The 26,235-nt window shown below is 54.5% G+C and overlaps 6 protein-coding genes across 6 annotated transcripts; 4 read left to right on the top strand and 2 right to left on the bottom strand.

Annotated features, from left to right (window-relative positions):
• Nucleotides 1-926: 926 nt before the first annotated feature.
• On the top strand, nucleotides 927-5,298 carry GCG54_00001455 (5'-3' exoribonuclease 1; the record flags this gene model as incomplete). Its single annotated transcript, XM_045401571.1, has 4 exons — nucleotides 927-931; nucleotides 997-1,090; nucleotides 1,149-2,745; nucleotides 2,798-5,298. 4 exons carry the CDS (start codon nucleotides 927-929, stop codon nucleotides 5,296-5,298), a joined length of 4,197 nt encoding a protein of 1,398 aa, XP_045270300.1.
• A 388-nt stretch (nucleotides 5,299-5,686) lies between these two features.
• On the bottom strand, nucleotides 5,687-6,428 carry GCG54_00001454 (Microsomal signal peptidase subunit 3; the record flags this gene model as incomplete). The annotated part of the gene is made up of 2 exons (XM_045401570.1): nucleotides 5,687-5,918; nucleotides 5,977-6,428. The coding sequence occupies 2 exons, from the start codon at nucleotides 6,426-6,428 to the stop codon at nucleotides 5,687-5,689; spliced, it is 684 nt and encodes a 227-aa protein (XP_045270299.1).
• Nucleotides 6,429-7,744: 1,316 nt separating this feature from the next.
• On the top strand, nucleotides 7,745-11,868 carry GCG54_00001453 (Ubiquitin-like-specific protease 2; the record flags this gene model as incomplete). Its single annotated transcript, XM_045401569.1, has 4 exons — nucleotides 7,745-8,073; nucleotides 8,130-8,283; nucleotides 8,333-9,414; nucleotides 9,456-11,868. The coding sequence occupies 4 exons, from the start codon at nucleotides 7,745-7,747 to the stop codon at nucleotides 11,866-11,868; spliced, it is 3,978 nt and encodes a 1,325-aa protein (XP_045270298.1).
• Nucleotides 11,869-12,274: 406 nt separating this feature from the next.
• GCG54_00001452 (putative WD repeat-containing protein C2E1P5.05) lies at nucleotides 12,275-14,080 on the bottom strand (the record flags this gene model as incomplete). The annotated part of the gene is made up of 1 exon (XM_045401568.1): nucleotides 12,275-14,080. The coding sequence occupies one exon, from the start codon at nucleotides 14,078-14,080 to the stop codon at nucleotides 12,275-12,277; it is 1,806 nt and encodes a 601-aa protein (XP_045270297.1).
• Nucleotides 14,081-14,640: 560 nt separating this feature from the next.
• On the top strand, nucleotides 14,641-15,380 carry GCG54_00001451 (putative proteasome subunit beta type-4; the record flags this gene model as incomplete). Its single annotated transcript, XM_045401567.1, has 3 exons — nucleotides 14,641-14,737; nucleotides 14,781-15,093; nucleotides 15,179-15,380. The coding sequence occupies 3 exons, from the start codon at nucleotides 14,641-14,643 to the stop codon at nucleotides 15,378-15,380; spliced, it is 612 nt and encodes a 203-aa protein (XP_045270296.1).
• A 3,279-nt stretch (nucleotides 15,381-18,659) lies between these two features.
• Nucleotides 18,660-24,937, top strand: GCG54_00001450 (ATP-dependent RNA helicase ded1; the record flags this gene model as incomplete). The annotated part of the gene is made up of 4 exons (XM_045401566.1): nucleotides 18,660-18,835; nucleotides 18,907-20,624; nucleotides 22,952-23,431; nucleotides 23,487-24,937. 4 exons carry the CDS (start codon nucleotides 18,660-18,662, stop codon nucleotides 24,935-24,937), a joined length of 3,825 nt encoding a protein of 1,274 aa, XP_045270295.1.
• Between the last annotated feature and the right edge of the window lie 1,298 nt (nucleotides 24,938-26,235).

The raw sequence follows: 26,235 nt of genomic DNA, 5'->3' as shown, positions 1-26,235 counted from the left end.
GTTCTTCGCCAGCGCAAACAATGGTGGAGGAGGTTGACGCGAGATGGCCCTGGGGGAACGACGCGCAGCGCGTAGATTGAATTTTAGGTGCAGCAGCAGGAGCAGGCCGGCCCGTGAAAGGGACAGGCGCGCCCCAGCGCACCTGAAGGCTCGAGCTGTGACGCCTGCCACGCTAAATCGTAAGCGGAATGGCGGGAGCTAGAAGCATTCTCCCCACATTTTGTGCTCCGAACTGAGGCTGCCACCAGCCTCACGCTGGGAGGTCCTTCCGCCACAGCTGGCGGGGTCCTGAGGTGTGGCGCAGGTAAAAAGCGTTAAGGCCTAAAGGTGTCCTGTAGAGTCACGCCGGTTCAGGGCCAAATGCAGTGATGACTTGATGGCGAAACCCCTGTGGCCACTAGTGCTACAGTGTTGTCCTGTGAGGTGAGGTGGTTATCCCACCTGGCCCCGCCACCGCCCGAAAGCTGGGCACGGAAGTTCCTGCATCATCCAATCCATATCGATTGCGTCCACATCAACCTGGAGGCGTCAGGTCCATCTGTCCAGCTTCACCTACCTCACCTTCACCTGCGCAACCCGACTTTCCCATCCCTTCCGCCCTCACACAGCTCGACAGCCGAGTTCCCTGTTCACCTGGCAGAATCGCAAACGCCTTGGTCTCATAACGGCCAGGAGTTTAATATTCTTTCACTTGTTCATTTTTCTTTTCCTGTTCCAAAGTCGCAACTAGCTTGCGACTGATTCACTTGGACTCCTGCGTCAGGACTCCCCTCGTGTCTGGAGAGAAAACATCGGTCGCTTTCAGCACTGAGACGGATACAGACTGCAGCATTGTCTCTGCAAATCATTTTTCATCAGTCAAAAATTTCATCAACTTCATCATCCATAGCCGCGCTTAAATCAAGCGCGCACAACATCGCCACATCATGGGGTTGGTCTTACTTCTCGTCATGATCTGGCGCATTAGCTCAGCTCTGCTCACCACCTTGTGCACAGTGTTCCCAAGTTCTTCAGATGGCTCTCGGAGCGTTATCCGGCCATCTCTCAGCTCATTGCTGAGAATCGCATCCCCGAGTTCGACTGTCTTTACGTCCGTCTACCCCGCCACCTTGCCATCGTCGAGTACTAATAGCTGACAATTTCGGTAGCTGGATATGAACGGAATCATCCACAATTGCACGCACAAGGACACGGGCGAGGATACCACCTTTCGACTAAGCGAGGAGGAGATGTTCATACGCATCTTTAACTACATTGAGCACTTGTTTGGGAAGATCAAGCCGAAGCAGCTCTTCTTCATGGCTATTGACGGTGTCGCACCGAGAGCCAAGATGAACCAGCAGCGCGCTCGTCGTTTCCGAACCGCTCTCGACGCCGAGAAAGCCCGTGACAAGGCGATCAGCGAGGGTGTCGAGATGCCCAAGGAGCCTCCCTTCGACAGCAACTGCATTACCCCCGGCACCGAATTCATGGCGAAGCTTACCCAACAACTCAAGTATTTTGTCAACAAGAAGGTCTCCGAAGACGCCGACTGGCAGGGCTGTGAGATCGTTCTGTCTGGTCATGAGGTGCCCGGTGAGGGAGAGCACAAGATCATGGAGTACATCAGAAACGCCAAGGCGCAGCCTGAATATGACCCCAACGTCCGTCACTGCTTGTACGGACTCGATGCCGACCTCATCATGCTGGGTCTTCTCAGCCACGACCCTCACTTTTGTCTCCTTCGAGAGGAGGTCACTTTCGGCCGCCACAACAAGAACAAGGCCAGAGAGCTTGAGCACCAGAACTTTTACTTGATGCATCTCTGCATGGTCCGCGAGTATCTCGAGTTGGAGTTCCAGGAGCTTCAAGAGCCCGGGAAACTGGGCTTTCCTTTCGACTTGGAGCGGGTCATCGACGATTTCATTCTCATGGCTTTCTTCGTCGGAAATGATTTCCTTCCCAATCTTCCACGTCTGCATATCAACGAAGGTGCACTCGCTGCCATGTTCCGTATCTACAAGGACATTCTCCCCAAGGGAGATGGCTACATCAACGAAGGAGGTATTATCAACCTTCCGCGTCTTCAAAAGCTTTTGGAGGAACTTGGAAAGGACGAGATCGAGTCTTTCGAGAACGATGCCAGCAACGAGAAGTGGTTCCAGTCCAAGAGATCCGCCGAACCGAACGGCGTCGACAACAAGAAGTCCAAGGCCAAGGGTCTTGTGCTGACGTCTTCTCAGAGGGACTTGTGGAAGCAAAAGATTCGTCCTTACGTCAACAAACCAACATCTGAGCCGCTTGATCTGGGTACCAGTTTGAACGCAGCAGACCGCAAGTTTGTCCAAGATCTTGCTGATACCCTTCATATTGAGTGGAGCACGAAAGAAGACGATGATGGCCATCGTCACCTTCTTTTGTCTTTCCCCGAGGGGGCCGTTGAGAGCCTCAATGATGAGGAGGAAGAAGGAACACTTGCTCTCTACCGAGTTGTGCGAAATTACGACAAAGCTCTGGTTGTGGACATCACCCCGGAGGATGCCCAGCGTCACTACCAAGAACTCTACGACACCAAGTACCAAGCCTGGAAGACGAAGTACTACTTGGAGAAGTTCCCCGAATGGCCGCAGGAGTCTTACGATAAGGAGCTTGTCAAGCTTTGCGAGAACTACGTTCAGGGTCTCCAATGGGTCTTGCACTATTACTATCACGGAATCGCCTCGTGGCCCTGGTTTTACCAGTACCATTACTCCCCCCTGACTTCTGGTAAGTCAGATTTGAATTTGTCAAGAAAGGATAACACTAAATATCAATACAGATGTTGTGAAGGGTCTCGGAGCGGACTTGAAGTTTACACTGGGTCAGCCGTTCAGGCCGTACGAGCAGCTGATGGGTGTCTTGCCTGACCGAAGCAAGTCTATCGTTCCTGAAGTCTACTGGGATCTCATGACGAACCCCAACTCCCCTATTTATGACTTCTATCCCCGAGACTTTGAGCTCGACATGAACGGAAAGAAGATGGAATGGGAAGCCATTGTGAAGATTCCCTTCATCGACGAGAAACGTCTTCTTAGTGCCATGGCGACAAAGAATGATCAACTCAGCCAACAGGAGAAGTCAAGAAACGGCTTCGGTGTTGCTCTTAAGTTTACGTATAACCCTGAGGTTGCGTACACCTATCCGTCGTCTCTTGTGGGCGTGTTCCCTGAGATCAGCCCCTGCCACTGCATCGAGAACATATTCGAACTGCCAAACACTGAAGGATTGAACTTCCGCAAGGGTCTCGTTGAAGGCGCCAAAATCAACATCGATGCCCTGGCAGGATTCCCTACCCTGCACAACCTCCCCTACACAGCGATGTTAGTTGACCACTACGGCGTCAATGTTTTCCAAGCAGATAGCAAGAACCCCAGCATGATCATTACACTCACCGATTCGGAAGTGAGAACGAAGGCTGAAGTGGCCAAGGCCAAGCTTGGAAAGCGTTGCTTCGTTGGTTATCCTTTCTTGCAGGAAGCGAAGATCGTGAAGGTCTCCGACGAGCTCTTCGACTACGAGCTTGATGGGCGCGATGGCTCCGTGGTTACACGTCATCACGGCGATAGAGAGATCAGGGAATGGTCTAAAGAAGCCGCGTACATCGAGAATTGGCACGCAAAACGTCTCGGGTTCACAATTGGCACCGTCGAGTCCCTTGTCCAAGTTCACATGCTCAAGGGTTTGATCAAGACCGAGGAGGGTGCTCTGATCAAGGAGTACGCTGAGAACCCCAGCATGAGGAGCATCTACGCCTCCCAGACGATTGTCGACGAGGTCGTCAACGAGGACGAGCGTTTCATCGAGAAGGCTGCTGTCCCAATTGAAGAGGAGTACCCAGTCGGTACTCAGGCTTTCTTCCTGGGCGAATTTCAATACGGACGAGCTCTCGAGGTCACTGGGCATGCCAACAACAAGGCGAATATCAGAGTCTTGGCCCTGAAGAACAAGGAACCAGACTTCGCGAAGCCGATCATTCAAGATATGAAGCGCCAGAACCGGTACACTCCATCGTATGCCGTTGCAAAGATGCTGAACCTTCATCCCTTAATTCTGAGCAAGATCTTGTCGTCCTATCAGATCAACACGGTTGGCGGCCTCAGAGTCAACCTCGGACTCAATCTCAAGTTCGATGCGAAGAAGCAGAAGGTTCTGGGCTACTCCCAGAAATCAGACTCTGGATGGGAATTCAGTAACGCTGCTATCGAACTTTTAGCCAGGTATATTGCTGCCTTCCCCGACTTCTTCGCAGCCATCCAGCAGAATCCTCAGTCAAGCGATGTCAGCGACACTGATCTCTGGAAGGACCCCAAGGTCGCCGCTGCGCGCGTGAAGGAGATTGGTGCATGGCTGAAGTCAGCTCAGACGAGCAAGTTTGAGAGGGTTCCTTTGGATGCCGAGCAACTGGATTCCGTCGTGGTGATGCGTCTTGCTGAGGAGGGTGCGAATGTTTTTACCAACTCCCATGAGGTCGAGGTGAAAAACATGAAGGGCGTCCCGCGGTCAGCCATCATGAAGCCCAGCGACGCCGAGCTCTTCCTGAGCAATCAGAGATTTGCGCTCGGCGACCGTGTCAGCTTTCTGTCCTCTTCTGGCAAAGTGCCCTTGGGAAGTCGCGGAACAGTAGTTGGCTTGAGCCGTACCGCCAATCATGTACTCCTTGACGTTGTCTGGGATTTGACTTTCATGAGCGGTACGACACTGGGCGACAGATGTCCGCCTTTCCGCGGTATGACTGTCTACTCTTCGTCAGTACTCAACACTACACACAAGCAAGTTGTGTCTGGTTCAAAGGCCGGAAACTTGCGCCGGCCGGCACCTCCTGTGTCTTCATCGCTCACCACTGGTGCAGCTGGCGTTGTTCAGTACAAGGATGCTCCTGCTCCTAGCCCCCTCGCAGGTGGTTGGCGCGGTGCTGTTAATGGCAGTCCCGGCCACTCTGGTCGCGGTCGCGGTCGCGGCGGTGCGCCCAACTTGCTGCACAGCAATCTGGTCTACCGTCCTGCCAATGGTGCGGGAGAGGGGCATGAAGTCAATGGCCATGGTCATCGCAGTGGAGGAACCCCGAACGGCAGAGGCCGCGGTCGTGGACGTGGTGGACCTGTTCAACACCCTGGACACTCAGGACTTCATGAGACGCCGCAGCAACCGATGTATTCCAACGTCCCACCTCCTGCCAACCTTGATGCTAGAGGCAGAGGACGTGGACGTGGACGCGGTGGAAGGGGTAGGGGCGGTCCCCGTGGCCGTGGTGGCAACGGAGCTGGAGCGCCGGAATCTTAGGACGTCCATCGAATCTCCCGAGACAAGTCCCGCAGCCGAAAACGCCGGCCCAAGGCAACATCATTTTCTGATAGAAGATGTTGGTCTCTAAAAGAAGGCACATGGATAGAACGAAGACAGGCATGATACGGAGTATAGGCATAAAGGCGATGTCTTACAGCGACAATTGGTTACCTCCAAGTTGCAGAGATGTTGGTTGTAGCGATGTGGAAGAGAATAGCATCATGTACAACAGCCAGCTCACAAGATCAATGCATCCTGTAACATTGTGTTGTGACCAACAGTATCGTCACGTCTTGATAAATGAGTTTAAGACAGGCACCGTTTGATGAGTGAAAAAGAAAAAGTCCATTTAGAATACGTGATATCTGCTCTGCAGCCGCTCCTCTTACGGCTTCTTCTCCTTGACCTTTAGAGCAGGAAGCTTGAAAGCCTTGCTAACACCACCCTTAAGCGCCTTCCAGTATCCGAGGTCCTGGTTTTGGTTCCACGTCAAGATGCCGACCCAGGGTTGAACGTTGTAGTGGAGCTTCAAGACGACCTTGTCGGCTTCGGCGATCTTGCCCGAGGGGTGGGTGATTTGGTACTTGGGCTTCTGGTTCTTGATCTTGAGCTTGCCACTGTAGGTTTGTTAGCACCCGCTCTCTCGTTGAAGCAGCTCCGAAACAGTGTACTTACCGGCTGGGGTCGATGCTCCTGCCCTCGGCGCTCTTCTTCAGCTTCCGCATGGCAGCGGGGCCGATGTTGGCGAGGTGGTCGGAGCTAGGGGCGGTGATGATCTGGTCCCAAATGACGGCCTGGTTGGTCACGTTGACGCCGGGAATGGCGTTCTTCTTAGAGTTGTCGGGCCATTCCGCTGTCACGTAGACGAAGACCTGCTTGGTGTTCCAGGTGAAGAGGTCCGAGAGGTCGGCGTCGAGGGAGAACTTGATGATGGCGTACTCCTCCTTCTTACTGCTGTAGTAGTGGGGACGGCCCTTGACGACCTGGACGTTCGTGGTCTTGATCTCGCCGGAGGAGGGCGCGCGGGGAGTGACGAGGTCCGTCGCGGCGATGAAGGCGGCGACGAAGAAGGCTACTGTTGTGAAGAAGCCAAATGCGTTCTGGGCGCGGGTTATGGTGTTGTACATCTTGGGGGAGGGATCGGGCCGGCTGGGGCGCGGCGATCGTAGGGAAGGGCGGGCTGTTGTTTAGCTGCGTTGCATGAAGGAGAAGAGGGTGAGATTTGGTTTTGGGGGTCGAGACCAACGAAGCTTTCAGCCTTGCGGAGATGTGGCTTCAGCGGGTGTGGTCTCCGCCAGGGACCATTAGGTGCAAAGCTATCAGCGCAAGGTTGAGCTAAAGTGACCTGTAAGCTTAGGTACGTACCGAGTTACCTCAGGCGGGACATGAGGTAAGGTAGGTAGGCACGTAACCTGGAAAGGCAAGAGCCGAACCGGTGGTGCGGACTGTGGATCCTGGTTCTCCAGTGGATCCTTGCCGGCACCCGGGGAAGCTCGATGCCAGCAGATGTCTCGTTCGAATGTCAGTTGAAGGTTGGTCTTGACATTCTTGAGCGAGGAAGTGCCGCGTAGAATGCAAGCCTTGTCAGCGACACACCTTCTTTTGTTTCTTGCAAAAGGACTCCTGCCATCTTTGCTTCGTCAGTTTGAGGAGATCGTGTCAAGGGAAGAAGTGCTGAAGCAGATCCATTTGCAAGCTCCCTTGTCAATCCATCTATCCATCCCCCACGCATCTCGTATGCCTTCTCTAAGAGGCTTTGCTTTCGTTTGGCCCTTTCCCCTCTTCTCTTCTCGAGTGTGGGCTGCCGTAAAAGACTCAGACGCTCAACTACATCTCAAGAGATTCGCATGACTTCCTGCTTGACCCTCTCAACTAGTCTTCTGCTTCTGGCCTGCCCATTCTGCTGCAACTAGCTGCCTTTGCACATCAAGCATGTTTTCAACTCATCTTGGCCAATCCACTTCGACTAGCAGCAGCCTTCACTCTCACCTCCCAAATGCCACACTTCTGGCAACGAACTACCGTGGCATCTGTAGAAGAGGAAACCATGGCCCACGCAAGAGAAAATGGCAGAGAGGTCAGTCTGAAAACGATCGTTCATTTTGTTGCCGGTCATTCAATCTCATGCGTTCGAAGCCAAGCGGCTAGAATGAGAGAAGGAGTGGGTGGACTGTCTGGAAGTGGCAAGTGTCTTCGCAGCGGGTGACGCGCCCGACGCGCTGGTTTAATTGAGTGGAACCCGCCAAACCTGCCCGTTATCGCCAGCACAGGCCTGCCACAAGGCTACCTGCCTACCAATCCGCTGTAGCCAGCGCGTGTCAGCGGGCCCCTCGCCCTGTTAGCTGTACATGTGGCACCCTTCCACCTCAAAATTTCGACCCGAGTTGCAGGGCAAACCGCACCTTTTGTCTGCGCAGACCCCACTACTAACCGACTTTCGTGAATGAAGAAGGAACACAGAACGACACCGCCTGCCGACCACGCACCTTCTTATCCCAAGACCTCGCCGCATTCCTGCGATGAAACGGCTCAAAAGTACGCAGCTCCTCACTCCTTGTCGTCCACTCCAACCTCAAATGCCCACTCGCCTTCCTTACCAGCTACCGGCACGAGACTGACCTTCCCCAGAGCCCTAGAGGAGCTAGGTCGAGAACAGCCCGCGCATGAGGCAGAGGAAGAGACAGGATCCCAAGGCGGAGGCAAGACGTGCGGCAAGGACGGTGTCGCCGGGTCCACTATCAGGCGGAGAGCTGCGAGGAGGAACACCATCACGTATGCGTTTGCGCCAGACAGGTTTTCCGGGTTCACCACTGACAAACGGGCTGCAGGGCTGAGCAACTACGAGAACGATACCGAGATCCCGAGAACCATTCGTTCCCTGCATACGGGTACACTACGACTTCATGCGCCGCCATAGACCATGTCACTGACCATGGCTTTTGTAGGAATCCAAAGGACGGAGTTCCCATTTCAGACCCAATGGTAAGGTCCACGGGCAGAAGAAAGACGAGCCTAGCTAATGCTAGGATAGAGTGCGAAGAGCAACAGATTGAAGGGGCTCTTGAGTGGTTCTTTTGCCCCTAAGAAAAACTTCGACCCGGGAACTGGGGGTCAGAACAAGAGGCCAAGCTACTCTACGACGACAAACAACGAACCCCCTAGGTCTGCGAAGCGCCAGAAGACGAAAGATGAAGCCTCACCCGCTGCCTCGTACACGAACTCGACGTTCGCTCCTCCTCCTTCTCCATCGCCAGTCCGGTCGATCAGGTCCTCGTCGGCTGTGGATTTGACGAAACCTGACGTCGACGCTGCTAGCAACCGCTCGACTCAGCAGCCAGCTTTCCAGGTCGAAGAATACCGTACTGTGCAGAGGAACAATAGCGTTCCAAGGAAAAACACCCGGACACGCAAAAGGTCGGCCAACAGGTCGCCGGCCTCCAAGGTTCAACCGTTCGACATCGACGCCGAGGAGGACGAGATCTCACAGGATATGCCGGCAGTGAAGAAGCGAAATGTTGGCAAGATGGTACCTTTCAAGATGACACCTCTTAAGGGGTCACGAGATGCCTCAGAAGGAATATCGGACAGCGACCTCCATAAAATCGACGAACTCGCCTCCGAAGCTGGCTCTGCCAAGAAGCGCCAGGTTTTCGACGTTGACCCTATTTCGGACGACGAGAAGCCGTCGCCGACGACGTCTGAAAGCCGTCTGGCCAAGGCCGACATGTCCCGTGTTGAGTTCAAGAAGCAGAAGCCCGACGCCGTAATTTTCAAGCTGAAGCGAGCTGTCTCCGGCAAACATACAATCGTCGTCGATGACTTGCCTCCTGAAGAACAGCCACACCTCCAGGTTCTAGACGACAAGAAACATCTTATTGCATGCAGACGCAACGGTAAACGGCATCTCGGCTATCATTGGATTGATGTGAAATTGAATTTCTGTTCAACGATTCGCTATACGTCAATCGCGACCCCGTTAGCAAGGATTTCCAGATGTGCGTCTGAGGACGCTCCAGGCCTCCTAGTGTTGGAATTTGCCGCGAATAATGATGCCCTTCGATTTGGAAATTGGGTTGAGGAGACTGCTGGAGGACTGCATAACATGAAATTATTGTGTGAACCAGAAGACAGGCGAGTTGAACTACACACTCTAGCCCAAGGTGCTTCACTAATACTAAGCCTAGCCAACAACTTCAGAAGGTCTTCGACAAGCAATGGGAAAACGCCGTCAATTACAAACCAGCAGCTTGGACTCCAAAGCCAGACGACATCAGATATCTTGAGTCGAAGCAAGCAAGCAAGGACGGCGACATTCAGAAGTCTACGCCGCGAACCAGCTCTCGTCCGAACTCCGCTCACCAAGGTACATCATACCAATCCGGCAAACCGCTCAGAAGTAGTATGAACACGGGCGATCCTGCGTCTACACCCAGCAAAACCCCAAGAACGTCTTCTTTTTTTACACTTGCTGGCGAGAAAGATGCCAAAGCCGAGCCCCGGCGGACTCGAGACTTGCCGCAAAGACAGACTAGAGATGCGGCTGCCCGACATACAACTGAGCCAAAGCAAAGCATCTTGGCACCGCGGTCGCCTAGTCCAGTGCTGTGGACGGAGGAAAATAAAGAATGGAAAAAGATTTGGGATGACGACAAGCCACTCCTTTACCCAGAATTCGGCAAACACAAAGCGACTGTCATCAGAGATGATATTTTCAGACTCGACGAGGGCCAATTCATGAACGACAATCTCATCTGGTTCTACATGAAGTATCTCCAGGTCAAAATCGAAAAGGAGAATAAGCAGACCCACGACAGGATATATTTCATGAACACCTACTTCTACCCGAAGCTCACAGAAAAGTCGGGCCGAGGGATCAACTATGAAGGCGTCAGATCATGGACGACGAAAGTCGATCTTTTCTCTTACGATTACATCGTCGTTCCCGTCAATGAACAAGCGCATTGGTACCTCGCCATCATTTGTCACCCGTCCAAACTTATCAAAGCCCAAGAGGTACAGGAGTTTGATCAAGAACCGCCCCAGGTTGCACAGAAAGAGGCTTTAGTCTCTGCGGTCGGAGAACAGGTGGAGCATATGAGTTTAGATGATCCTGCGACTGAGAATAAGGACACGGTCGTGCTCGTTGAATCGAAAGCTTCGCCTGTCAAGTCGCAGCTGCCCCGGAAAAGTACAGGGGCTCTACCTCGCAAGAAGGACCCCTCTGAGGCCAGAGTCATCACTCTGGATTCGCTCGGTGTTGGACACTCAGCGACTTGTGGCAACCTGAAAGAGTATCTTGTCCGTGAAGCCAAAGACAAGAAAAACCTGGAAATCGAGGCTCCGGGCCAATTTGGCATGACTGCGAAGAATATCCCGGAGCAACTCGATCATGCAAGCTGCGGTGCTTTTCTGCTGGGCTACTTGCGAGAATTCTTGAAGGCTCCGGATGACACCGTTGGTCGCATTGTGCGCAAGGAGGAAATGAATTGGGATATCACGTCTATCGCAATGCGAAGCGAGTTGCGCAGCATTATTATCGAGCAACGAGAAGAACAAAACCGACGTTTCGCTTTGCTTGCTGCGGAAAAGAAGGCCAAGCGCAAAACACCAAAGGCACCCATTTCGAGCAAGTCATCGGAGGAGCCAAGTGGCGTGCCCTCGACACCAAGGACTCCCGTTTCAGCTGGAGACGCGCGCAAGAAGCCGTCTTCTACTATCAAAGGGTCCCCTGCGATCCCTTCGATCCCTTCAATGGATGGCAGCAGCTCTCCCGTCAAGATAGAAACCAATGGCGAAGCACCACCTGTGCACGATACTGTACCCCAAGAGCCATCTGGGTCTGAAGTCGGCATAGCCAAGACTGCGGAAGAGCTGCAGCCTGTCGCGTCGAAAATTTCTGAGCGGCCGAAAACGCCGCCCAGGTCTGAGCCGCCCGCAAAGGTCAATTCTTCCCCAACCCAGCAGAGAACGAGCCCTCGCTTCAACAAAGGCAAAACGAATGGTCAAGTTGACAAGATGCAAACCACCGACGAGGCTCCTGCTGCTTCGCCTTCGGCAACCTCGAAGTTGGGGTCAGCTCAAAAACGACTGAGAAAACCAGGGTTTAGTCCGGCAGAGGAGATCATGAACCAGATATCGTCACCGTCCAAGACTCATCCCATGCCCATCCGCACTGAGCGGCGTGCTTCTGGGCAAAACGAAAAAAGTCCGACCCCAACCCAGCAGCTTCTAAGTGAATCGCAAGATTCGCCATCCAAAACAACACCAACACAGAGTCTCACCCACACAGCCGAACGCCCAAGCACGCACAAAGACCGACCAATGCCGAAACAAAAGGATCTCCGGACCCCCACGCAGGCGCCCACACTCACGAGCCCCTATTTCGCGCCTCCTGTCAAATCGCCGCCTTCAGCGACTAAGCCTAGGCAACTGAGTATCGAGGAAATACCTCAACCCATATCGACTCAACCCATACCTAGCATTGAGGATGAGGGGCTTTACCACAAGTCACCCGGCAATAGTGGTTTCAAGTCCAGTCAGACCGTGACTGTAGATCTCACCGACTAGGGTGTGCTTCAAGATACCCATGATGATGAATTTAGCGATGAGCAGCCAGTTATGGCTGAAGCGAAGGAGACATAATAAGGTTTGGCAGGCATAACGATTGGGAAAACCGATCAAGTAGATTTGATCCTTTGCCTTTCGCCGATTGTTTGGTTGGCGAGGCGTTGTTGAGGAAGCGCATGGTCCAATAGCATAGGAAGCCTTGATATCCATACCCATAGAGTTATAGCATGGCGTCAACAGGGGCCAAGAAGAATTGAATGAAGTTCTCGAAGAGTGGCTGCGATTTTCCATGGCCTTGATGGAGAGTAGAGGCTCATCTCGTAGATCGTACATTGTGGTACAAGATCCTCTATGCAAACTTCCCAGCTCCTTCCCCCTCTCTTAGGGATATAAACACGTCTAACTTTTAATCGCTTCCCGAATCTGATGCATCATTATGGTTGCCATTTACGTCTGGCTTTTTTACCACTCTCGGCACCTCAAACACGTAACCACCGTTCTTCCCTTTGCCCTTCTTCATCTGCCACCTGCCCAACCTGTGCTCCTTTCCAACTGCAGCGACGACGCAAACACCGTCTTGGCCGCGGTCACCGCGCTCAAAGATGGCAATATCGTTAATCACGCCCTTCAGGCCGCAGACATCCGCTGACTTGCCGTTGGGCGCAGATTTTGAGGCTCGCTCAGCCTCTGATGTGAGAACACCCGCCGCTTCAATCTTTCTCTTGTCTTCGCTCAGCCGCCACACTCTTATGCAACCGTCCCAGCTGCCACTGAGGATGACGTCCGAGTAAGGAATCGTCTTGAGCGCTGTGATCCACCGCGGCTGAGGCGGCGGTACGAGGCTCGAGTCTGGGTTGTGGTCCGCCGAGATTTCGTCGGGGCGGAGAGGTTCTTCTAGGCCGTGGGCCATGGGGAGGATGAAAATGGGCTTCTTCTTGGTCACGCCCCAGAGTGCCAACGAGCCGTTGTCGCTGCCGGTGACGAAGAGCTCGTCGTCGATCATGGCTACACGGTCCATGCTGCCCTCATGAGGGAGCGAGCGCGGGTCAACGTCTGGACGGGACTTCTTGTCTACTGCACCACCGCGGAAGACGAGCTGTGTCTCTTCCGCAACCTTCCACAGACGTGCTGTACGGTCACGCGCGCCCACACTGACGCAGCGTTCTTGGGCGAGGGCGTCAATATCGACGATCTCATCTTGGTGTCCGAACAGCGTCTCGATGTACGCGAGCTCGTCTAAGCTCCAGACCTTGACGGTGCGGTCTCTTGAGCAGGAGTACAGCTGATTTGTGCCACGACGGAAAGCAAGACCAGTCACGGCGTCGCGGTGGTGCGTGAAAACGCGGATGGGCTTGAGGGTTTCGGCGTCGTAGATGATGAGCCTGCGGTCCTCGCCGCCGGTGACGACGTACTTGCCGTCCGGCGAGGCGGCAACGCAGAGGATCTTCTCCACGTGACGCTGAAACGACTTGTTCCTGGCGGCATTGATGTTGCCTCTCAACCATGTCTGCAGCTCGGGTCGCTTGCGCGGCGGCGCGGGCGGCTTCTTGGGCTTCTTGCGCGTGGTCTGTTGGAACTGGTTCTTCGGCAGGTCTTGTATCCTCCACTTGTGTACGTACAGATCCTTGGTGGTGGTGTAGGCGTAGGGGAAGTTGACGGCAACGGAGGTAAAGGTCTCGGTGTTGTTCTTGAAGAAGGAAGAGGTTGCGTTGCCAAAGGCGAGTTCGTCCGCGAGCTGGCGATAGACTTTTCCCTTCGACTCGGCCACGTCCTCTTGTAAGCGCTCGTTGATCAGATCGCGGTCGATCTCGGCGGCGTCGAAGCCCGCAAGGTCCACCTGCTCCTTGACGTTCTCGAGGTACTGCTCGGCCAGCCTCAGACGGCGCTCCGCGGCCGTCTCGCCGGGCACCTCGTCGTCGTCGTCTTCGGAGCCATTGCTCTCTTCGGGGCCGGCGCTGACTATGCTCTCATCGTCCGAGTCGCTGCCCGAGATGGATTCGTCGTCGTCGTCACGCTCAGTTCGCTTCTTGGAGGCGGGTGCTGCTGATTTCGCGCCTTTCGCCGCGCCGGTCTTGCCTTTGGCTGCTGCCGCTTTTGGAGGGGCCCTGTTGTTCGCGGTCTTGGAGGCTGCGATTCGCTTCTTGGGAGCCTCGGGGGCGGCTGTCCTCTTGCGCTTCTTGTTCGATCCGGGGATTGTGAAGAAGGAGGACATGTTGGGCACGCGGTCGGGTGACCTCTAAGGGGGTATCTGGGCGAATTGCTCCCGTCTTCGCCTGGGCTGCCTTCTCGGTGAACTTTTTTTTAGGTGGGCATCCTGTCCAGAAAAAAAAAAGTTCTGGACGGGTACGTATTTCGGAGAATCAGATGTCAATGTGGGGTCACCTGGGCCAATTGTGTGAGATATGGCAGGGGTGGTTTTTCCGGGCTCGGAGGCGGGCGGCGGTCTGATTCGGCAGAATTCCGCTGTCGGTTGGTGCGTTCAGGCTGTAGCTTGACTGCGCGTTCCGGGGGGTAGCTCGACGTAGCCACCAGGTAGAAGGCTGACGAGACGACGACCCATACCCAACGACCGAACAAACCAAACAACAACCTTCCACCCCTCCAACCACGAAGCAGACACAGCAACAGCAGCCAACATGTAAGAATACATTCTCTACAGCTTCTCGTTGTTTTTCATGGATGCAATGGCTAATTTGAATTGCGTCGGCCAGGGAGGTGTTACTCGGTATCACGGGCAAGGACTTCACCATCATTGCAGCTTCCAAAGCTGCCATGAGAGGCGCTACCGTCCTCAAGGTCGCCGACGACAAGACGAGACCTCTCAACAAGCACACACTGATCGCGTACTCTGGCGAGGCGGGTGACACTGGTCAGTAGCTGCTGTGCCCCACCGAGCCTCCCCTCCTACCCAGTTCGGAGCGGGAAGCTTCATCGTCACGACGGCGAGATAGGTGCTAACGTTAGAATGAAACTAGTGCAATTCGCCGACTATATTCAAGCAAACTCCCAGCTCTACTCGATGCGTAACGAGACGGACCTCTCACCCTCCGGCCTGGCCAACTTCATCCGCGGCGAGCTCGCCTCGAGCTTGCGTTCGCGCAAGCCCTACAACGTCAACCTCCTCCTGGGTGGCGTCGACCCCATCACACAGAAGCCTGCGCTGTACTGGCTGGACTATCTCGCCTCGCTGGCGCCGGTGCCATATGCCGCCCACGGCTACGCACAGTATGTTTGCCCAGGGAGCTCCATATCTGCCACGAGCGGAGCATGTGACTAGGAGGCGGAACGACGAAAGCTGACGATGATATAGATACTACTGCCTGTCGATCCTCGATAAGCACCACCACCCCGACATCACCCTCGGCCAGGGCATCAAGATCTTGAACATGTGCACGGACGAGCTCAAGAGACGGTTACCGATTGACTTCAAGGGCATGGTTGTCAAGGCCGTCACCAAGGACGGCATCGTGGACATAGAATTCGACGATGACAAGGTGGTGAAGGCTCCTTGAGCGAAGCAGAAGGCGGATGAGTGATGAAAAACGGGCCCTTTTTTTGATGACGTGCAAGGAGCATCAAGAGGCCTTGCCAGCAACAACTGTACTACTAGACCGGGCTGGTAATCGATACAGGCATCAGTTCTATCATGAGAAGCGAGGTCGAAGAGGGTTATGCGGTGCTCTCTGGGTGATGCAACTCGCTGGAGGTTTCTTCTCGGCTCGGTTGGCAAGACCGACCAGTTGACCAGGGATATTGCCAGCATAAAATTCATATCCAGCGAGACCGTATTGTGTAAAAAAGGCCTGGATATGGTGCCTCGTCTTTTCTACAACAGGGCACATGGTTCCGACGCTCGGATTTGACTTTGCCTGACAGCGGTGTGATTTTCGCTGTATCAGCGTTTGAAAAGCGCTGAGTCGGGGTCGAGGGGCAAGCGGTGAGGTCACGGTTTTGCAGCATAAACAGGGATAACGGGCGTTTGAAACGTGGAAGGAGGGCCGGCCAAGCGGTGCCAGCACCAGCCAGGCCGGCTGTTTGGCCGTACTTTTTTCCTTTTCGCTTCTCGAATCGTTCGTTTCTTGCCCGGCGTTTGTGTAGTGTGTGTAATTTTAGGTGTGATCCGACAACATGTTTGGCTTCATCCCATCATCTCGGGCGTCTCAAGAGTTGGGAGGATTAGGACGGCATGCCGGCCGGCCGGTCGAATCAGTACCGGCGATACGTACCCGACCGTCTGGACTAGGCCGGATGTTGACTCGTTTGGCTGCCCTCTGAGCAACAAATCCCTTGTGAAGCTGACTAGTACGAAAGTAAATGCGTGTTTCTTTATTGGTCGCAACGGGCAGCTCGGCGGTGCCGATGCATCAGACAATGAAATGCGAATGGTGGTTGGGATTTCTCAGGTTCTGTATTTTTCATTCCGCAACCCTGGGCCGAAGGGAAGTTTTGCCCTGGGAGTGGCGTGGTTGAATGAGTGTCCGGCCAGACAACTGGAACTCAACGGGGTCGGTTGTCGGAGTGGAGGACGTGGGATGTGTTAGGGGCCATGCGAGTGCAAGGACCCAGGAGATGACGTAGGTGAAGGAGTGCCTTCACAGAATTTCTCATCGAAAGCACTTGCAGTCGAGGGCTTCCTGTGCCACGTCTGGGTTTCTGGAATGCGAGTACAAAACCCAAAACCCTAAGTATGGCGTGGTAGTGGTTGGTCGAACCTCCAGATTGAGTTTCCATGTTCCGGTGTTGAGCATCCGCTTGTCTTTTTGACTGAGAGTGGGGGGTGCCGCCCATGGTCTCAGCTATCTGGATAGCCTACCTAGTTCAGTGTTTTCTAAGAAGGCGGATTATTGGAAAATAGTCAAAGCCAACGTCTTAGTTTAGTCGCTTCAAGGGATGGCCAAGAAAAAGGAACAGAATCAAATCGGATCATTTCTTCATCTCAGCCTGCGTCTGCCTGGATCGACTGTTCGGTCATCTCTGCGTAAAGTTGGTCGAGAAGAGGCCCTGTCTACGCACCTCGTAAAACACCACATCGACTTGTCAGATTGCTGACTGAAAATGCTGTTAATGGACTTGCCCAAAAAAAGCCTCCTGAGCATCCAATTCCTCAAATCGCCACTCTAGCCACCAACCCCCCATTATCGACTTCACTGCGGGGCACTTTGCAACCTCCAACTTCATGTCTTGTTCCTCGTCCCCCGTCCAGTCTAGTCTAGCCCCTGTCACTTGACTCACCTTGGCCCAAATAGGCCACCACCAACCTCTGTCTTTGAGCTTTTCGTCAGCCTTCAGCAGAAATCCCAGCAACCGAGCCATTTGGGAGAACAGTGAGGGAAAAGGAAGGGAATTTTAGGTGCTCGTCTTCATCCATCATCGACATACGTCTTTTAGCCCTTCCCCAGACTAGATCGAGCGCACGAGCCGACTAAACCTGGCACCATCGGAATCCGGATACATTCCGTACTCTATTCAAGATTCAGGGTCCCGTTCATGCTTAGGCTGGGGCGACATCGACGTGACGTTTAGCTCGATTATCGATAACAAAACGCCTTGTGTGACACCACCACAGAGACCGCAAAAGGGACAATCCGCTTTGCTCATCGCAGGTACGTCCAAACGCCGAAGGTGTGTTTCCTTCGTCCCAGGTGTCCTACCAACCCCGGTATTCCGCAAAATCCCCGCTGTCGTCGTCGCCGTGGTCGCCGTCAACAGATTGGCTCCCTCCTCAGGGCCGCGCAAAGAGCGCAAGAAAGAAAGGGGAAGGGAAAATTCAGTTGCAGGGCCGTTGGTTGGTGTGGCAGGTAACTTAGTGCGTGGCCTGTCACCTCACATGTCATCATTTCCTTCCCACGCTGCAAAGAGCAAGCACATGCTGCTACGTCTACGGGGAACGTGGCCAATCCGGTGCGTTGCTTATCCACTCGTCTGGCGGCGGCCTGTACTGGGTAGCGGCTGAGAGCCAGAGCCTGGGGCCTGGAGCCTGAGCGCGGGCAGGCAGGTTGTCCTCGTCGGCGCAGTGGAAGGAGGGAAAAAAAAACCTGGGAACTTGGAAGGCGAAACCAAGCAGGCAGGCAGGCATGCCGTAGGACTCACCTTCCATCCCGTCCCACCAGTGCAGCGTTAGTGCGGGTGGCAGTCTCTAGGTACCGACCCAGCAGGTTGCCTGCTGGCTGCGGAAGGGAGGAAGGCGCCCCCCAAATTTTTTTCCTCAGAGGGGGTGCATTGCCAGAGTCACAACGCACTGCCAACAGACACAGGTTGCAGGGGTGTCTGGCCTTTTCTGGTGGATTCCGACACAATCTCAAACCAATTTTTTTCTTCCCTACTTCTTGCCTCCGATCTCCAGTCCCTTTTCTCTCCCACAACCTCCCCCTCAAAAACTCTTCCCACACCACAAAAAGGGATTTTCCTATCCTCACATCCCCCAAACCACAAACCCTCTCACGCATTTGTTCTCTTGTCTTTCCTTTGAGCATCTTGGGAAATACAAGGCCTCGGAACTAATCAGTGCCCCAGAGCACGCAACGCGCCTGCCTAATTAGACGACAGAGACGAACGTTTGGAAGTCACCCCCGACTTTCGGTTTTTCTTTCTCTTTCATCCTTCTTTCGGTTTGCCTGTTTGTTTTCATCTCGACAACGGACCGGTTTCCCTTCATTTCATCTACTCTCTGCTGCATTCCACAGTCTTTTCGAGAGTAACGATCAATCGACTCGACTCGCCTTTCGAGATACCCTTCTGTCGACGCCACAACTCCCGTTTCTTCGACAGACGATCCGATCAACCCATCCATCATGGCCGATCAACTCAACATGTCTGGCCTGAACATTCAGGACCAGCAGAACCAGCCTCGTTCCTACATCCCTCCCCACATGCGTGGTAAGATCAACGGTGGTGGCGGCGGTGGAGGTCCCCCTCCTGCTGGCCCTCCTCCCATGAACGGCGGTCTGAACAACAGCGCCTGGGCTGGGTAAGTCGACCCTTCCATGAGATCCCCTTCTGGCCGTCTTGCCTTCCGTAACTGACACATTTCCCAAGCAGGAACCAGAACTTCGACGCGCGTCAGCCCGGTGGCGACTGGCCCGCCATGGGCGGCCCCGGTGGTCCTGGCGGTCCTCCCGCTGCTGGACCCCCTCCTCAGCAGCAGCCCTACCAGCCTCGCGGAGGCCGCAACTGGGGTGGTGAGGGTGGCCGTGGAGGCTACAGCGGCGGTGGTGGCTACGGTCACAACGCTGGCGGCGGCGGCGGTGGCCAGCAGGCTCGCGGATCCGGTGATGGCCAGTGGCGCGACGGCAAGCACATTCCCGGCCCCGCCAACCCCCGTGTCGAGCGCGAGCTCTTCGGAACCGCCGACGACCCGTCCAAGCAGCACACCGGTATCAACTTCGAGAAGTACGACGACATTCCCGTCGAGGCCTCCGGACACGACGTCCCTGAGCCCGTCCTGACCTTCTCCAACCCCCCTCTCGACAACCACCTTATCGGCAACATCGAGATGGCCCGCTACAAGATGCCCNACCCCCCTCTCGACAACCACCTTATCGGCAACATCGAGATGGCCCGCTACAAGATGCCCACCCCCGTCCAGAAGTACTCCATCCCCATCGTCATGGGTGGTCGTGACCTCATGGCTTGTGCCCAGACTGGTTCCGGAAAGACTGGTGGTTTTCTCTTCCCCATTCTCTCTCAGGCTTTTATCCACGGTCCCTCTGCCATCCCCGCCAACGCCGCTGGCGGTTTCGGTCGTCAGCGCAAGGCTTACCCCACCTCTCTGATTCTCGCCCCCACTCGTGAACTTGTCTCTCAGATCTACGACGAGTCTCGCAAGTTTGCTTACCGTTCCTGGGTCCGCCCTTGCGTCGTCTACGGTGGTGCCGATATTGGCTCCCAGCTCCGCCAGATCGAGCGCGGCTGTGACCTGCTCGTCGCTACCCCCGGTCGTCTTGTCGACCTTATCGAGCGTGGCCGCATCTCCCTGCAGAACATTAAGTATCTTGTGCTGGACGAGGCCGATCGCATGCTTGACATGGGTTTCGAGCCCCAGATCCGTCGCATTGTCGAGGGTGAGGACATGCCCAACGTCCAGAACCGCCAGACTCTCATGTTCTCGGCCACCTTCCCCCGCGATATTCAGATGCTCGCTCGCGACTTCTTGAAGGACTACGTCTTCCTTTCCGTCGGTCGTGTCGGTTCCACTTCTGAGAACATCACCCAGAAGGTCGAGTACGTTGAGGACGTTGACAAGCGTTCCGTGCTCTTGGATATCCTCCACACCCACGGTGCTGGTCTCACTCTGATTTTCGTCGAGACCAAGCGTATGGCCGACTCTCTCTCCGACTTCCTCATCAACCAGAACTTCCCCGCCACCTCCATTCACGGTGACCGCACCCAGCGTGAGCGTGAGCGCGCCCTTGAGTTCTTCCGTAACGGTCGTTGCCCCATTTTGGTTGCCACCGCCGTTGCTGCTCGTGGTCTCGATATTCCCAACGTCACTCACGTGGTCAACTACGACTTGCCCACCGACATTGACGACTACGTCCACCGCATTGGTCGTACTGGTCGTGCCGGAAACACTGGTCACTCTACTGCCTTCTTCAACCGTGGCAACCGTGGTGTCGTCCGTGACCTCATCGAGCTTCTCAAGGAGGCCAACCAGGAGGTTCCCAGCTTCCTCGAGACCATCGCCCGCGAGTCTTCATACGGTGGTGGCCGCGGCGGCCGTGGTGGTCGTCCTCGTGGTGGTGGCCAGGGTGCCAACCGTGACTTCCGCAAGTTCGGTGGTGGTGGTTTCGGCGGTCCCCCCGGCGGCGGCGGCGGCGGCGGCTTCAACAGCGGCGGTGGTGGCGGCTACGGCGGTGGCGGTGGCGGTGGTGGTTTCGGCGGTGCTCCTGGAGGTGGCTTCAGCGGCGGCGGTGGCTACTCCGGCGGCGGCGGATACGGTGGTGGTGGTGGCTACGGCAACCCCAGCGGTCCCGGCGGAAACTCGTCTTGGTGGTAAACGTCTCTCCACCGCGACACTTGGCAGCTGTGACAACATGAGTCTCACAGCCTTTTGCCATGCAGCGTCTGCAACACGCTGCCAGTTTTCGATTTTTCTTTTTCTTTTGGTCTGCGCGCATGGGTCGACACTGTACGCATTCGTCGTTTCTCGTTTCTCTGCATTTGGACTTCGACACGGCGGCGTGGCCCCGAGAGCCGACGGTATTGCCTCTCAATTTTCAACGAGAAGCATCATCGGGTGTTCGGGCAGGCATCGGCATCGATAGAGAGCATTTCTTTTTTTGCTGGACCGAAACTCCATGATACCCTTAGACCGACATTGGGAAAAGCTTTCAGAATCGGCAGAGCGCATGAAGAACACCCACATGCGGTGTGCTACAGCGTGGCTGGATCTACGGATACACGACACGGATCCTGGATCTGCTACGCATTACGACGTTCATGTTTCTGCTTTCTTCAAGCGTTTCCCGAAGGGCATTTTCTCGCTTTTCGATGATAGAAGGGTCATGCATTTCGCCGTGCATACATAGACAAAAGTGGATTTCTCGGTCGTCTGGTTCAACGTCACAACAGGCTTGTCCCCGGGGCAAACAGGGCAGGGCAGTGACACTCAGGACGAGGCGGCGGCATAGACTGGACTGGTAATGGAAGGATCGGATGGACGGTCGACAGAACGGATAATTACAAGACGTTTTGAGAGCGGGAACCAGAGGCCCTCCCCGGTACAAATTAGGGATTCACAGGGAAGGGATACAAAAGTTCTTGCTCTTAATCGGTTAATGGCCACACATGGACGTGGTCTTCAGCTCAGGCAATGGGAAAAGGATTGCCGAGGGCTGGAGGCATCAGAGACTTCGGTCTTGGGTTCGGGGCAAAGCGGCCGTGCAAGGCCTCCCCAGGTAGACAGCCAGTCTGGACGGAGAGTCCCAATAAAAACAGATTCTGATAAACATGTTGTCTTGTGCCTGGTTCGTAGCATTCATGTAGAGGAATTACGTTTCGTGACCCAAAAACGACTCGCGGAGATGGACGGAATCTCAAACACACAGCATATGAGGAGTTTGTCGCCTGGAGACATCCTTACAGCAGGTGGAACTAATTGGATTGAATTTTGAATCGTGATCTTCTCCCTAGCTCAATTAATAGCGAAACATTGGACTCAGGAAGGCAACGCCAGTTCTCGGGAGGCAAGTTTATTGAGGCTCAATGGAATTTCGAGGGGGGGAAAGAAACTCGTTATCAACGCCCACTGCCCAGTCTTGTGAACCTTTATGACTACTCAGGTGTTTCTTTTAAAAACAAATCAAACTGATCCACATAGAAAGATAAATTTCTTCCGAATATAATGTAAGCTTCAAGGTATCAACATATAGCCTGCCATTTGGCCTCATCTTTCTGAGAGAGACATGGGGAAAAAACTCTATTCGCATCATCGCAGTCTAAAATACCTCACCAGTCGTTCCGTAGTAATCACCTAGAGTGACGAAAACCGGGTGGGGTTGAATCCGTAGAGAGGCCCGGCAAAGACAGGAGGATACCAGGCAGGCTGCAGCTGCAGCCCGGGCGAGGCCTGGTGAGGTACGTAGTTCGCGCAGACTAAGGTAGGGGGGTTGGACCAGGAATTTTAGTGGTCGGGGGAGATAGCCTGACGCGCTCCCCCAAATCGTGAGCTCGTGCATGCTGTAATTGTGGTCTTCCCGGGTACCTCGCAAGTTGGTGGGAATCTTACGGCTCAAGATCAGCTGGTCTGGGCGGCGGAAAGTCCAATCGCGGCTCACACTTTCTCTCCTTCTCCGTTCCGTCACATCAAACACATTCACCCATCCCTTAACCTCGCGATTGGCAATTTTTTGTTCCAAGCAACGTCTCCCCATCAATTCACCCAGCCACCTCGAAAGCTGCGCGTCTCGATAATTGCGCCCGCGGCCACGACGACTTCCGCATTCGTGTCCCCGAGCGACGGCGCTGCCCCAGTGATCACGACCTTTCCGGCTCTGTCCTGAATCACCTGTGCCCTACCGATCGATCAGCCTCGTCGCACCTTTCCATCCGATGGCGCCCGCTTCACCCAGTTCCACTGCGGCAGGCGCCATGTCGGACGCGGAAGCCCCGACATCTCCCCCTCGCGCTGGCGAGGGCAAATCCTTCCTCTCGCAGGCAATGACCGAGGACGACGATACGCAAATGATGGATGCGACTCCGGAGCCGACCGAGAAGACCACAGGCCGCGGTAAGAAGGGTGGTCAGTCGAAAGATTCATCTCAGGTCATCACCGGAAAGATTAGACATCTGAAGAAGGAGGATGGCGAGCCACTCTGGCGCAAAGACATCCAGTATGACTTCCTCAGAGCCATCTTCGATGACGAGAATGAGGTCTTCACCAACTCCTACGACCCCGACAAGGGCCGCCAGAACTTTGCCGATCTCTACATCGACACTATGTCGCGTAGCAGCAAGACGAGCAAGGTCTTGCGCGACAAGCTGCTTAGCGACCGGAATGCTGCCAAGGGAATGGCCATGGTCTGTCTGCTGGTCAACATTGGAAGGATGAACACGACGCTTAATTGTAAGAACATCCCCCTCGTTTGCCACACTCGATTCTCATGCTGACGAACCCCTAGTTTTTCCCGAGATGCGAGCCCAATTACGAACCTACCACGCCATCCCTTCCCTCCAGGCCAACCAAGATGCGCACGCCTATAAACAGCTTCAAGATGCCCCGAGATTGAAGTCCATTCTGAAGGGCGGCGCTGAGGATCGGGAGGAGCCCTCCTCTCTTAACAAGATCAAATCTTTGGAAGCTCCGAGGACGAACCCGGTCAACCTGCTCTTCTTGATATGTCAGTCGGCTGCCAAGATTGCCGAGCTGCACTTCCCTCCTGGGCGGGAGTTCCACGATCTCGTTATGAAGACCAACTACACCAGCAAATCCCGTGCGAGGGCTTTCCTCTGGGTTATGTGGTTCTATCTCGAATCCGATTTCACGGAAGAGGGTTGCGAAGAGAACCCGTTTGGTTCGGGTGTCGACTACAACGTAGATGTCGCCAACCAAGGCATCCCCGAGCTGGAGATCATGACCCCGGAGGAAGAGGCGCTGGAGAACGTTGACACGCCCACCGAGATCCAGTTTGGAGAGGAGAAGCAGAAGATGCGTGCAAAGATTCTTGAGGCGGATCAGGCATACCTGGCCGACAGTCAGACCAAGCGAGGTTCGAGGACATCTCGCATCATGGCTGAGGAGGGGCCAGCAATCCTACCGAAGATCCGCCCGTCGAGACACGAATCCGATCTGGATAGTACCAGATCGACACCGCCGCCAAGGGCTCTGGCCCGCGGGCTTGGAAGCACTATTAGACGTGGCGGAGCTTCTCTCAAGTACCAGATCTTCGAAGGCTCCTCGCCAGCTGGCCCCGGCCACCATCAAGCAGAGGGCATTCCCACCCGAAAGCCTCGGCCGCCCACGGCGCACCAGATTGCAGTCGAAAGGAACAGGAATCAGAGGGTCGAATACATCCTCGACCGTGGCATCCGCAAGCAACATCATAAGGCCAGAAAAGCCCGACGTCAAGATGGTGCCATCTACCGCCAGTACCAGCGTAACCTGCATCTTGCAGACCCTTTTGAGAACAGCGACGGTGAGGATGGCTCCCAGCCGTTTGCTGGTGGTGACAAATCCGTTGGCCTACTCCGGCTCAAATTTGGCAGCGTTGGAGATACCGATGACTTTGGCGAGGAGGCAGCCTCCTATGCTGCTGCTATCCGACGCGCTACAAGACGCTTACGCAGGTGGGCGGCGCACGAAGGACCCCCGCTTGGCGTCGTCCCTGCTCGAAAGAAGAGAAAGCAGAATGGCGATGAAAGGGGCGGGGACATGGACGCCTCTAGGTTGGGCACTCCATCCAGGATGAATGGTGATGCGGATGGAGACATGACTCTGGGTGACGTAACCATGGGAGACATGACGATGGACTACGACGATGACGGCGGCGACGAAGACGACGACGAAGGCAATGAGACGCTTCTTCGCGGCGATGACGGCTTCGAGGACGAGACGCTGCGTGTTGAGGAGTAAAAGGTGGGCGGGCGGAAATTGTTCAAGCGAGACGCATCACATCGTCGTTCATCCTCCCTATAAGAAAAGTCGGCAATTGATAGACAGAGCAGGGGACGTCCCCTCTTCCCTTTCCCTTTCCTTGAAGTTTTAGACTCGCGGGCGTCGGAGTTGTATATTAGTAACATTACAAAAAGCCGGGCGTGGGAGGATATGCGGGCGAAGGGTGAAGGATCACTGACGCTGGAGAGTATCTCTAGGAGCGTCTTCTTCTACTTTCTTTTTTTTAACAGATTAGTTGGTTCTTTTCTTCTTTTTCTGTAGTACCTTGTCATTGTGCCCAAACTTGCACGCGAATTCGATGAGAGCTTATATCAAATCCGAGTCGAGACTTTTTTTCAGCCTTTCTGTACTCTGGGTGATAGGACGACGGGATACAACATTACCAAGCAAGAGCAACGAGGCAACCATCGGGGCTGTAGCAGGAAAGAAGAAAGCATGGTGGCGGTCTTCCTTGTGCTGATTCAGGCAGTGGTGTCGACGGGTGGACAGCCACGCTGCTCATATAGAAGCCAGAGCAGAGAAGCACCGTGTCAACCGGCCTGGTCGATGTTTAAATTTGCCAGCATGCGCCCAATTGCAGTTGATACGGAAGTCGGCTCAGCGGTGCCTTTGTGACGTCCAACCTGGAACGTACTTTTCTTGGTGTGTGCTTGATAGACTCGCTTCTGGCACTCGAGATGTCTGATTCTACACATTGGTCAACCTCTGTCACGTTTGTCGACCATTCCGATCCAGTGAGCGCCGACTAGCACGCGCCGAGGTATCTTGAAGTGGATTTCGTGGTGATATCGGTATAGTTTTTCTTATATTGCCGGTTGGGGAGATAAATATTCGAAAAAGAAAGGATGTGAGGCGGGCTTGCTGATCTGTCGCGACGACAGCTTGACTTGTTTACTTCTTGATCTATGCGAGGTGAAGCTCACAGAGGCCGCGTGGTGGGCGAATTGGATCTTGTCAATCATCGCTATTTCTGGTATATTTTGGCTACGTTCTTACTGTTCCCTGTCCAACTAACCATTTCGTTCTTTGTGTTCATAGACAAGTCCAGAGTTTTGCTTACACCCACAGTTTCATGCGAAGCGTCAAGAACGGGCTGAACATCTCCTAGAATCCTATCTGGCTTAGCTACGCTATTTCAATTACGTTCAATATGGTCTCTCTTCGCTCAAATATACGCACGAAAGGCTTTGAAATATCGTATGGTTTTGTGCAGGTTGGCAACGGAAGATACAATGGCAGAGGAGACAACATTTGAC

Source organism: Colletotrichum gloeosporioides (assembly GCF_011800055.1).
Source record: "Colletotrichum gloeosporioides strain Lc1 chromosome Unknown consensus_7, whole genome shotgun sequence".
NCBI classification, from domain to species: Eukaryota; Fungi; Ascomycota; class Sordariomycetes; order Glomerellales; family Glomerellaceae; genus Colletotrichum; species Colletotrichum gloeosporioides.
Note: the sequence above shows the minus strand (reverse complement) of the source record. Positions and strands in the feature narration are given on the sequence as shown.